Here is a 13,634-nt window from a genome sequence, read left to right on the forward strand (position 1 = left end):
CTGGCATGGTTTGTAGCTTCCCATGTGGGGAACTATAATATTTACTAAAAATAAACTATTTTTCAGAAATAATTAAAATAAATCACAGTGAACTCATTTGTGTTATTAAAAGTGTTGTCATGGCTTGAAACTAGTGGTCTGTACTAATATTTATGAACTCTTGGCTCTTGAAACCTTATTGGCTAGATCTGGCATAGAACCGTGTAGTCCATCTTGTGTGGCTTTAGGTAGGCTACCTTCTTAGAGAACGAGGCTACTCCAGCCACTTTTCCTTACTAGCTCAGAAGACGTGCTAGCCTTCCCCTGCTTTCAGACACAGGAGCTGGTGCTGTAAGTGTTCATCTAGGCAGGTAGGGCAATTCTCACTGTTAACAGCTGCGTGTGCGCGGCAGTTCAGAGCAGAAACTACACAAATCAACCTCCAGTGAAGAAGGAAAACCTGCCACTGTCGGGAGCCTGCTTCTCACACCCCCTTATCCTGATTGTAGCTCTTTAAATTTTGTGGCAAATTCTTGGCATCTGTCTGCCTGTCAGCTCATCTCTGACACCCCTTAGTAATTTCTTCCTATCAGTTTTTGTAAACTTTGTCAAAAATATCTATTCATTCTTAAATTGGGCAAATAGTAAAATTGGTTAAAATGTAATTTTCACTTATTTGGCCCTAGAATATCTTTAAAGTATACTAGATTGAACAACACAGTACTGGTGACTCAAGTTCATATGGAGTAAGGGTCATCACAAGTGACCTCGAAAGAGGTGATTTCATTTGCCTTTTCAAACTGTGAAGTGCATTGTGAAGATAGTAAGCAGTTTAGGAATACAAAAATTTTAAAAGAAACTAAGCCAGTTTTATTTTGAAAATAAAATCTCAAAATGTTGAAATTAAATATTTATGATTTATTTATCTTCAAAGTAGACTGCATGTGTGACACACAGATTAAGTTCCCCTTCCCATGTCCCTCTCCTCAGGTCTCACTTGAAAGGTGTTTTTGTTGGTTTTTTTTTGTTTTTGTATTTTTGTTTTTTCAAAACAGAGTTTCCCTGTGTAACAGCTTTGGCTGTCCTGGAACTCACAGGCTGGCCTCAAACTCACAGAGATCCTCCTGCCTCTGCCTCCACAGTGCTGGGATTAAAGCCCGCCCAAGATTTTTTTAAATGATATCATGATCATTTAAAAAAATTCTTGCGGGGGGGAGCGCTAGAGAGATGACTCAGTAGTTACTAGCAGTTGCTCTCACACAGGACATGGGTTTGGTTCCCAGCACACGCATGGCAGCAAACAACTGTATGTAATTCCAGTTCCGTGGATATCTAATCCTTTCTTCTTGCCTCCTTGGGCACTAGGCACACAGGTGATATACACGTGTGCGCATGTGAGCGTGCATATACATATGTATATATGCATACTTGGAGACACATAATAAAAGTAAACAAATCTTAAAGATAGCAATAAAATTATATATCTGGGCTACCTATGGACAGCTTGTGAAATGATAGAGCAGCTTATAGACTTGAGCAGAATCCATTCATAAGGCTTTTTAAATCTTTAATTATTCTTTGTTTTATTTTTGTTTCCTTCTCCTTTCTAGCTACTCAAATGAAGCACAATTAATAAAAACTCAGAGACAGAAATTGGGGTTCAACCTTAAGGTCAGAAAAGCAAAACAGCCAGCCACTGGCTCTTACCTCGACCTCAGTCTAAAATGGCGATCCTGCCTCCAGGAATCTCAGAATGAGACTCTGACTGAGAGCCGTCTCCTCCCGTTTCTTATTCCTCTCTAGTGCTGGGATTAAAGGTGTGCACCACCACCACCTGGTTTCTATGGCAAGCTAGTGTGGCTACTGGGATTAAAGGTGGGTGTCATTAAGGTCTGTAAGGCTGGCCAGTGTGACTGTTTTACTTTTCTGATCCTCAGGCAAACTTTATTTATTAAAATACAGACTAAATGCCACTGCACTCAACTTTCCTGGTACTGTGAAGAAGGGAATTGAAGTTCCCAAATAGAATAGTTTCTGAAAGATACAGAAATGGGAAAAGTTGGTAAAAGAGGCTAGACAATTTGAGCTCCAGGCCCAAGTTTTTGTCTACTTAATTGCTTTCATGTAATTTTTTTTTGTGTGTTCCATTTTCTGACCATACTTACCCATTGTCTATTGTAGTGGTAATAGGGAATGTGTGACTATGTAAATACATGTGCACATAAGGCTGTGTTTTTAGCATATCTTGGATCTGTCAACATCTCTGTTCATTGTCTTTGTTCTTTCTGTATTTTCAGATGAGAATAATGAGTACAAATATTTAATTTTATAGAAGTGTGTGTGTGTGTGTGTGTGTGTAGAGAGAGAGAGAGAGAGAGATATCATGTGTGGGTCTGATTATGTATGTAGAGGTCAGAGGACCTTTTGGGAGAGTCAGTTCTCTCCCACCATTGGATTCTTCGGGTTGAACTCAGGACACCAGGCTAAGGTGACTTTACCTCTGAGCCATCTCACTGGCCTGTACTTGGACTGTTCTATTAGTAGTACTTAGGAATGCTATGGTAAACTTTGATTTCAGTTTTACTCTGTGCAGAGTAGGAACGGGGGGTTAGGAGCGTTGACTAGTAATCCTAGATTTCTTGGCCAGGGTTTCCTGGTTAGCATGAAATACATTATTTGGGTGAAGGTCCTTTCATAGGGCTCACATATCAGATATCCTGCATAGCAGATATGTACATTATGATTCTTAACAGTAGCAAAATAACAGTTACAAAATAACAATGAGAAAAATCTTATGGTTGGGATCACCACAGCATGAGAAACTGTATTAAAGGGTCATGACATTAGGAAGGTTGAGAACCACTGCTCTGAAGGCATTGGTGTTTCGGCCTTGTGTGTGGCTCTTTCTCTTTGTTAAATAATTGGTAGTGTGCTGTGTGTCATTCTGAACCTCTCTCTCTTTTTTTTTTTTTGTTTGTTTTTTCGAGACAGGGTTTCTCTGTGGCTTTGGAGCCTCTCCTGGAACTAGCTCTGTAGACCAGGCTGGTCTCGAACTCACAGAGATCCGCCTGCCTCTGCCTCCCGAGTGCTGGGATTAAAGGCGTGCGCCACCACCGCCCGGCTGAACCTCTCTCTTTTCACTTGTGATGTGTATGAGGCTATTTTGTGTGACACTATTTAATAGTCCCTATACTCCCATAGTTCAAGAAAGCTGGGGGCCTGCCTTACACTTGTAGACACCTGCTTTGTAAGCAACATTTGCTTGTATTAGTTAAACTTAAGTCTTAAATTTAACCATTTAGGGCATTTTTTAGATGTTTTGTTTGTTTATTTTTGTTGTTGCTGTTGTTGTTGAGTATCCTAGCTACTTGAGAGGATTTCCCTCCTTTGAAAACCAAGACATTTAAAATTTAGTCATTGAAAGTAAGTCCTTTAAGAGCACTGCACAATTGTTGATTTCCAACAGTGAAATGCAGGCTCTTCTGAAAATGGATTTTAGCATAACCGTCAGCATCTGCAATGACTGGAGCATCTGTGTGTGTTGTGGGAGTGGGGGCTGGTGTTTCTTACCAAATGCTATTCTGCCCTTGTTTTCCTTATATCTTCTGTGCCTTTTGGATCTTCTCCTTTGGGTCTTCTTACATCTAACACAGTGCCCTTTCTCCCACTACTGCCTATATTCCTTTCCTCATTTGCCTTTTGAACTTGGTGCACAGTTAGCCAGATCACCAGGACAGAAGTTCTCCTAACCTAAATTAAGGTACTTTCAGAGAAAAGGCCCCAGGAGCTTTCCCACTTGGGCACACACAACAGTGTCATCTTCTATGTATCTAAGAGTCCTTTTGCTTCCTGGTTGTCACCATTCTTTAATAGGTCTATCCATACAGCTTCCTGTTGATGAAAATGTTTTGTAGTTGCCATGTCCACTGTGATATCTACTTGCCATGTGTGGCACCTGACTGTGGCTGAGGAATTGAGTAATTTAATACTCACATAGGACCACCTCATCTAGACTTAATGTGCCTAGTTTGATTAGAGTGCTGTTTTCAGTTGGATGGTTTTATTCATACTTAGAATAAATTTACAGCATTGGAAAATGAGGCAGTTTGGAATGTTGATAATTAAATTAGCTTAAAACAAATGAGTAAGTTGGCACTTTTTAATACTAGTATTATTATTTTCACTTGTCATATTTTAAAGTCACTGATGCTGATGTCTGTTTATGATTTTCAGTGATGGTAAAGCTTTCTGTCCTTTTGGTAACTAGGAGGAAATTAGTAGCACTCTAATTTTATTTATAGGACTCAGTTAGACAGTTGCTGAGTGTCAGAAATGCCTATGAATAACTTTGACCTTCCATAACAAAGAGTCAAGGGATAAAATAAATGTTCTGTGATAGAAAGTCTCACTTGTGTGTCTGATACACAAAGAACTGCTTTCTGAAGGAGGAACTAGCCACAGACAGGGAGAAAACGTTTAGAGAGTTTCTGGAGCTGTCAGGAAGAAAAGAAACAGGGCATGGTGATAGGGGACCAGGGGTTGGGAGGAAGGGCCTCATCTAGATACAGTATCTGGGGAGTCTCATTTCAGGGAAGGATGTTTAAGTTAAGACTTAAAAGATAAGAGCAGCCTAGCCGAGAACAGATACCAAATGTAGAGGGATTTTGAGATGAAGGAATAAAGGAGTGTGGAGTCTGGAGGAGAGGGGTGGAGTTTACCTGATCAGGAGCTAGAAAAAGATCCCAGTATATTCAGAGCAGTGACAGAGGAAATAATGGTTTGAAGAGAGGTTGGAGGTTTGGGAACCTTGCAGAGCACTGAGGATATTAAAGGAGTTTGGATAGAAAAAAAAATCTTGTGTATTCTGTGGAAGGGGAGGGCAGTGTGTACTATGATCTTGTTTCCTGGCTGCAGTGAGATAGATATTTTGAAGGGGAACAGCAACAGAAATGGGGAAAGTGTTGTAAGGTTTATCATGAAAGAGATGTTACCCTCCTGGGTTATGAGAGCCACATCAAGAGAAGTCAGATGCATAGGGGTACAGGAAGGGGTCCTTGCTGTTGTTCTTGTCAGGTGATGCCAGTCATTTAGGTAGAGAATGGCAGGGGCACGCTAGATTTCAGAGGTGATGGTGGTGACAGGTTAAAGAAGCAGTTTTAAGCATGTAGTATTTTGCCATACCTAACCTAGACTGCCTCCCTTCCCATGTTCCAGTATCACTACTAGGTATGCCACATTGTCATTAATGCCGTAATCAAATCAATGGGAATAGAAGAGAAAATTCAGAGAAGAGAATGATTAGATTGAATAACAAGGAATATTTTCTTATGAGGGAAAAGCCCAGAAAGTCACTAAGGAGAAACCAGTGATAATGTTCAAACAAAATAAAACAGCACAATTCCCAAGTTGTAGCATGTCCAAAACTAGAGGAGAACATTTTTAAAAGGCTGTCAACTTAGTTGACTCTTTGGGTTAGGTGGAAGAGGTAGACTCAGTGGAGTGCAGGACTTGGAAACTTTGATTGGAGGGAGGTGAAGAGGAGAAAGATGTAGATGACTTCTTTGAGTTCTGCTGTGAAGTAGCGAGTGAGAATGTGGTCGGGTGTCAGGTGGAGTGAGCAGGCAATACAAGGCGGCTGGGGTAGGAAGTCACCTTGAGGTCTAAAATTAGGGCGAGGGGTGGTACTAGAGAAAGTCTGAGTTGGGGAGGTTCTTTGAGAGAGTATTTGAAACAGGGCCCCTAACATAATGAAGTTGTCTGTTTCAGGGATGGTGGCTCTGGTTTCTTTGCCTTGGAATTGGAGAAGGAACCCTAACAGATGTTCTGCTTGCCTTTGCCAAGAAGCCAACTTTGAGATTTCCCTCCCTTTTATGTATATAACTACAGCTTATTTTAGCTGTCCTAGAACAACCACAACTCTCAGGACCTTTTGTCACCTACTGTCTGCTTTAGTCAGTGCCTCAGCAGCCTGTTTCTTCTGAGTCACAGTCCTCGCTTTGGCTTTTGTCTTCGTAATGGGCAGAGGTAGAATGCAGGGTGACCTTGCCAGTCTCAGTTGCTGATGAGTAGGTATGACATAGAAATGATCATGGCGTCTTGTACTTGGCTTACAGCTCCTTTAGTCAGTTCAGTCAGAGTGTGAGTGGTGTTTAACCTCTTTTGACCTCATTTTACTTTGATATATGTGATAGAGAAGGTCCGCTTACAAGAACACTAGGAAGTTGTAGTGAGGTACTAAATGTCTAGTTTACAATGAGCTTGGAGTGCTTACGGAGATGGTGCTGCTGCTGCTGCTGGTGCAGGGTCTCTCCACAACTGGTCTGTCGTGAGCCAGTGCTCTCTGACCAGCTCCTGAGATTGCCTGTGCATTAGAAGCACTTGGAGCTCTTGTTGCAATGTGTATCTTGAGCCTGTCTTTTGGAGTGGGACGAAGAATCTCCGTATCTAAGAAGCTCCTCTGTGCTGGTCTTGGGGCCCATTTTGAGCAGCAAAGTCCTGTCAGAGAACCACCTTGTGGGAACCCTGCTATTTTAAGCTGAGAGGAAATAAGGTAAAAAGAGGCTCATCCTTTTGAGCTTTTATTAAAAGTCAAATTCAGCTGGACCTCCTATCTGATATCTCTACCCTACTTTTTTTCCTTTTAAGGTAGGATCTCATTTGTAAACCTGGTCTCTGTCTCTAAATGCAAGGATTAAAAACATGGGCCACCCTGCCCAGCCATTTAACTTGTACATCATTGAAGTGAGGCTTACTGTTTTTCCCAGGCCTGGAGGTGAAAGAAATAAAGTGTATATAGATGTTTGCCTCATGTTCTTAAATCTCAGTGCCTGACTTTTCAGGTGTGTTCCTGAGCAATTATGCTGCCTCTCTGTATATAGACACTTTACCCCAGCCTTTCAGTCACAGGAGCTTACTTTTCTTCATGTATAAAGTCCAGCACTTCCGTAAGTGTGCTTGCCGAGGGTATTGTTGATATTGTTGACAGCATCCACAAGCTATTAAGAATTACCTTTTTCTCCCAGAATTGAACATGCTAGATATTTTTCAGACCTTCCCTGGAAGAATGCCTCCTCTAGTACTCAAATTGACCCATTCCCCCTGAACTCTAATACAGAGGCCGATGAATTCAGAACATAGAGGCATAGTCTCTGTGTGTGAGTTTTCAGGTAGCTGCGTAGTGTGGAATCATTAAGGCCCTTTTGTGGTGGTACCCAGGGCCCCACACATGCTACCCAAGCAGTTTTACTCTACTGTGTCCCCAGCTCCTTAACATGAATCCTATGCAGCTATAAACTACAGGCTTCCTTGTTTGACTCTGATGATTGGAAAGACTTTTTTCTCCTGTCTCTTTGTTTCTTTTGTTTAAAGGTAGAGAATGTGAACATGCATGGGCATGAACACAGGAGAGTTCCTTGACTTGTCTGTTAGTATTCTTCCTGTTTGTGAAGGAACAACACAGCAGTTTGTTTTCTGACTGTCTACCTAATTGAGAAGTTAGAATAAGGAAAGAATTACATACATTTAAAACAAAAAAATTTCATATGGTTTCAAAGACATTTCTAAGTGGTTCTACCTGAGAAGATTGTAAAGGTGATTTTCTGATTTTTGTGACATATCTAGACTTTCCTTGCTTCATTTTGAGGTTTTTTTCATGTATTTTTCTCTTGCTTTATTATTATTTTGTTTTGTTTTTCAAGATAGAGCTATTCTCTATAGTCCTGGAACTCACTTTGTAGACCAGGCTGGCCTCGAACTTAACAGAGATCCCTCTGCCTCTCAAATGCTGGGATTAAAGGCGTGCGCCAACTCACCTAGCTGCAGATTTGTTTTTATTTTTATCTTACCCCTTAAAATGAAAGTTGAATATTTGAACTTAGTCATGTTTATTTTATTCATGCCACAGTTGATGAATGATTAAAAAGCATCAACAAAGTCCTAAGTGTAGTAGCATAAGCTGGTCCTTCTAGAATTTAGGAAGCTGAAGTAGGATTGCTGCGAGTTCAGTGTTAACTTGGGCTCCACAGTGACACCATGTCTTACTCCCACCCTTCTCCTAACTACAGTTTCTTAATGTGATGTTAACGTATTTATTTCTCGTAGAAGAGGGACAGGGCTGGTAGCTTCAAATTTAGATCATTGTCTGTGAGACAGGAAAATTTCATGTATGGATTAATTGTGGACATACTACAAATTCTAAATACCATTGTTAAGAGGTGTTTTCTTAGTGCTGGGGTTTCTAGAGTTTCTCAGAAAAAAAATATTTGTTTTCTTATTTTTTAAAAATTAAAAACAAAAATTTGGTCCCAGCTTTAAGCTTAGAAACTTTTATTCTGCTTTTTATACTAGAAAGGCGGCAACCTTGCCCTCAGAGGAAGCAGAGAGATGTTTTGTAGAAAGAACAGAAAGGATCAAAACCAGTGGTTCTCAAACTGTAGGTTACCCTTGCCCTACTTTTGGGGGGGTGTCGCATCTCAGATATCCTATATATTAGTATTTAAATTGTTTATAACAATAATAAAATTACAGTTATGAAGTGGCAAAGAAATAATTTTATGGTTGGAGGTCACCACACATGATACCCTATTCAAGGGTCGCAGCATTAGGAATACTGAGAACTACTGCTCTGGACAAAGCTGAGAGCCCTACCCCAATCCACCAAGTCCAAAAGAGCTGATAAGGGAGGAAGGGAGCAAAAATTCTATAGACTCCCTGAAAAGGCTGTACTTAGAGAGGAAGCAGCAGAAAAGGGACTAGGAGGGACTAGGCCCGGACTCTCAGAGAAACGACACTATTTTAGCAGGCATATGGAACCAGAGCAGCACAGCAACAAGCACCAGAGGTGGTGAGCCTTCCTGGGACTTGCAACCCTTCTCAGGGGTCTCCCAAGATGGAGAGAGCTGTTTAAACATATCAGAAGCATCTGGAAGGTATTAGACTTTTTGTTTTCAATTTTGTTTTGGTTTTCTTTAAATAAATTAACCAAGCGGAATGTTCCTCAAAAACAGTAACATTTTGAGGATATTTTGTAGCTCTGTGTCAGTCACTATGCAAAATATTCCAGGGCCAAAATTAGATAAACTGTACCTGAAGGATGCGGAGAGAAGACTGGTATGGAAATACCTCTTGTAGAGGTAGTGGATGCTGTGTTACAAGCTCCAGGCCCATGAGGAGACTCAAGTGCCAGTAGGGTGGGCTTTGTTTTGTTTTGTTGGTTTCACTTTGTAGCCCTGGCCATTTAACTTCTGACTGTAGGATCTTCTTTCTGTCTGACTCCCGAGGGTTTAGGATGGGAGTGGCACACCTGTGTTTTTTGGTTGAGGAATTTAGACCCAGGCCTTGTACCCTGCTCTGTCAGCATGTTCAGGTAAAGAGTCTGTGTGGCAGGCTAGTGACCCAAGAGCCACGCAACTCTTAAAACCCTTGTTGCTGGTCCTTTCAGGCAGAAGGCTGTGCTAAGTAGTGATGGTAGCAAGAGCTAATAATGGTAGAGATGAAAAGCTTCCCCCCCCCCTAAAGTGTGTATCTGAGTTTTTCCATGTTTTAAAGTCTTATAGATTGAGAGTTTTTAGGGGTAAGGAGACAAAAAGCCCCAGGCCAGTGTCATGGAGGAGAAATGTAGAAACCCAGTAGATTCTGTGTACGTGTCTAGCCTCTGCCGGGGGACCTAGAAGAATCAGGACAGGGGCAAGCTTGGTGCATTTGCCTTGATCTTGGAGGGCAGAGTTTGTTGGTTGCATCAGTCATGTTTGAACTAATTTATGTCTAGCACTAGAACCTGGTGCTGGTTGTTCATTTCCAGTCCTGCCCAGCCCTATCTTTTGCAATAATCTTTGAAGGTGGCGATTGTGCTTCTAGAAGGAGAATGACTAGAGAGATTCCCTGAAGGCAAATACAAAGAGTGTGTGCTGTACGCTCCAGTTTAGACACTTGGGCTGGGAACTCCCTGAGAGGGGGGGGAGGGTGAGAGGGAGGAGAGAACAACAGAACAGTCGGCTGGAGAGGAGGGAGGAGGGGGAGAAAGCTGGTGTTTTTTTTATTTTATTTTATTTTTTTAGAAGATTTTTTTAACTCAAGTGGTTTTAGAGGTTCTTCCCCACTTGGTCCCTTGCACCCCACTCTGGTATCCTTTTTCCTCTGGTTCACTGAAGTGCCTTTTTGCAGTCCAGGCTCAACGCCAGCTGAGTCTGCGGCGGCTCTGCCATGATGTACCTCTGGGTGAGTAGAGTGCTGTGGTGAGGCTCGCACTTGCACATATAAGGAGTGGAAAGCTGAGGCTCTGTGCCTGCACAGATGCTCCGCAGAGCACAGGACACAGCCCTTCCTCACACAGGTGTGCGGGCCTTTGAACCCTGCAGATTACAATATTAGAGTCTGGTTTCTAAATGTTGTTTATCTTGTTAGACTTGGTGCAAGGGCTGAGCTCCCAGAGCAGTGCTGTCCCCTGGGCCTGGTAGGTTTGGAGAAGGCAAGTGGGCGGGTGGCATGAGCTGGAGGCTTCAGAAGGGCAGTCTTCCTTGTGGGTCAGGATGGGCTTGCGTGGTATGTGTAGAGAACACTGGCCTTGATAATCAAGACACATCTGTAGATAGCACCAGTAGATGGCACAGTCCTTAATAAGCCTTTGTGCGTTTTTATCCAATAATTAATGTCCTTCAAGGTTGTCTTGTGAAATAGGTCATTGTTGTTACTAAAACTTGTAGGGAAGTAATTAAGTCACAAAGAATGACTTGCTCATACTTAGAAACAAGGCCCATGGCAACTGGAATAGTAATTAATAAATTACTATTATAAATTACTATTACTATTATAAAACATTTTACATTTGTAAAGCCAGAACTTAATATGTACCTTACTTAATTTTAATTTGCTGGTAATTGTGGCAGTGTAATTTGGGATAGAGTGAACATTCTATAGTTAGAGGAGTTTATAAATGGTGAAATATAAAAATTGTTAGGAAAATTTCAAGGAAAAAAATACAGAGTCCTCTTCCCCCCTTTGCTTTTTTAGTTGCAAAAATACTAGTATCAATAATCCTTTGTAAAGATGGCGATAGTTGTCTTGAGCAGACAGCTGTTGTGTGTTGCTAAGGGAGATTATTATTCCATGTAATACCTTTGGCTACTAGCCAGGTTTTGGAAGTTTCGCTTTGCCCTTTGCCCTCCAGCCCAGATGTCTGGAATCACAGGAACCTACTTGGCTCCGGGAAGTTACATTTGTAAATGCCAGAAGCCAGTATTTTAACAGTGTTTGTGAAGATGGAGCTGGGTTACAGAATATGTATCTATATGGCATGTTTTAGGGAGGCTTCTTATCTGTTTCTCCTTTCCATTTGAATATGACCTTGAAATGTAATTTCCTCCCTTCTATTGATTTATTTTTGTAGTATTGTGTTTATGAGAACTCGGGTTTGCTGGCACATGAGTGCACACTAAGTAGTTTTCGCTGGGTGGGGGTCCACATCCTTCTCGGGAAGGATGGCTCTTCTGTCTTTTGGTTATTTTTAAGAGACCTTATGAAGGGATAGGAGTTGAATTAATCTAATTTCAGCTTACTTAGACTTGATGAAACTGACACTGACAGTCTCCTTTCTTATTTCCTCTGTCTACCATTACACATTTATCTTAGTCCCTTTACTATAGCCCTAGAAAACCTTGCCGACTAATACACCGCATGTTGCATTGAGATGTTGTTGTGCCAAGAGAACTGGAACAGCCAAAGGTCTTGTGATTTCCTTGGTTGCAGTTGCCACTGTAAGTCCTAAGCCTGCCCTCCCTCCCTCCCTCCCTCCCTCCCTCCCTCCGTCCCTCCTTCCCTCCCTCCCTCCCTCCATTTATTGGAGACAGGGTCTCTTTATGTAGTCCTGGCAGTCCTGGAATTTGATGTGTATAACAGGCTGACCTCAAACTCACAGAGATCCTCCTGTCTTTGTCTCCTGAGTGCTGGAATTAAAGATGCTTGTCACCAAGCCCTGTTCATAAAAATGTTAATTTTTAGGGATGGAGAGTAGCTCAGTAGATAAGTACTTTGTGTACAAGTGTGAGACCTGAGTTCAGAGCCCTAGCACCCATGTAAAAGAAAATCTGGTTGTTGGCAGTGTGTACCTGTAACCTCAGCACTGGGGAAAGGGGGTAGAGACAGGAAAATTGGCCAGCCTGTCTAGTTAAAAATGATCTCCAGGTTTTGTGAAAAACTGTGTCATCCTCTGGTCTCCACATGTACTCACATGTGCATACACAAATCTCCTATGCCCCAAGCTTTGTGTTATGTTTACTGTGGCCCCTGGATGTTGTTGTTAGCTCCAGAAATTCTCTTTACCACCTTCATTGTCTGGCCCATAGACAGTTAACTGTACAACCCCTGAACATGGAGGAGGTTATCTAGTGGTCAAGGATTAAATCAAGCAGAAATCCCTGAGATGCTGTGTGGGGAGAAACTTACCAGGGTAGACATGGGAGAGCGGAGCTCCACTCTAGGTTTAGCCTGGGCCAGTGGTAGTGGATATCAGCTGGTTGACTGCAAGTAACCCTTTAACTGTTTGTACCTCAGTTTCTGTACTCATGAGACATAGGATTAGCCCAGATGCACCTGATTTTGAGAATTTTGTATAGTGGTTAGTATGCCCAAAAGGTGTGCTCTTTGAGCACAAGAAAACTGTGAAGCCTATGCCACATGTATTATCTCCAACTGTCTGCTTGGTTCAGTAGTAACAATATGTCAGCACACTGTTTCTAGTGTTGCAGAAAAGTTGTTGAGCTATGTTCAGTTGTTGGTACCTCTGAGTGGTGTGGACGGACGTTCATCTAATTGAAAGGTAAGGTTACAGACCATCTCGGTGTTTTAGTCTGTGCAGTTAAGTATAGATCATTAATTTGCCCTTGTGTTTAGAACTCTGAGAGAAAATGCTGTATTGTTTGCCTCTTTGCCATCCTTGTGTCTTTGAATTTGGTGGTGTCAATAGGAGGACTAATCTAGTGCAGAGTTAGCGTGTTGGAGACTTCACTGAATGCTGCTTGTGCCAATTGTGTGGCTGTGAACAAGTTACTTCACCTGCAGACCTCAGTTTTCTCATTTGTTGTGTGGGAGAATTAATCATATCACGTGATTACCGTGATTTGAGATGACACACATGACACAGTGTGGGGCACGCTGTAGATGCTCAGTAAATAACTAGCACACAGCACCTGTTTGTGTTTCGTTTTGTTTGTTTGATAGTCTCATGTAGTCCAGGATGGTCACAAAATGAGCAGACAAAGATAACCTTGAACTCCTGACCCCCCTCCCATTTCATCTTTCAGTTGCTGAGATTATAGGTACACCACCTTGCTTGCACATGCTAGCTTTTTGCATTGAATATTTGCTTAAGCAGACTGCAGACCATCCCTGAATGTTTTTTCCCCATTGTGTTGAGATGTCCTTGAATTCACATAGGGAGAACTCTGATAAACACAAATTAGTTTTATGTTCAGCCCTTATTGATATTAGAAGTGTTAGTGGGTAGGAAGCCCTCATTAAGGCTGCCTCTCAACTCTTTGGGGGAGTATATGCAGCACTATGGAGAGTCCTTATGTCATTGATTCACCCTGTCTTCATCATCTCAAATGATGACAACAAGGAAGAAATAAACAGAAAGACTTGATTCTTATGTTAAGCAAACA

General features: G+C 41.8%; 1 protein-coding gene across 23 annotated transcripts in view; it reads left to right on the forward strand.

Moving 5' to 3' along the window:
- Rbfox2 (RNA binding fox-1 homolog 2) overlaps positions 1-13,634 on the forward strand; it is a 238,930-nt gene that overhangs the window by 101,427 nt on the left and 123,869 nt on the right. Inside the window, exon 1 of one of the 23 annotated variants that reach the window (XM_041671968.1) lies at positions 10,104-10,194. The exons of the other annotated variants lie outside the window; for them this stretch is intronic. Coding sequence (XP_041527902.1) covers positions 10,180-10,194 — 15 coding nt within the window. The 5' untranslated portion in view covers positions 10,104-10,179. Of the gene's footprint in view, positions 1-10,103; positions 10,195-13,634 lie in introns of those variants that run through there. 23 annotated transcript variants of the gene reach the window in all.

The sequence above is a fragment of the Microtus oregoni genome, unplaced genomic scaffold (genome assembly GCF_018167655.1).
Source record: "Microtus oregoni isolate MIOR12 unplaced genomic scaffold, Mior012 000022F_ref0000154, whole genome shotgun sequence".
In the NCBI taxonomy this organism is placed as follows: Eukaryota; Metazoa; Chordata; class Mammalia; order Rodentia; family Cricetidae; genus Microtus; species Microtus oregoni.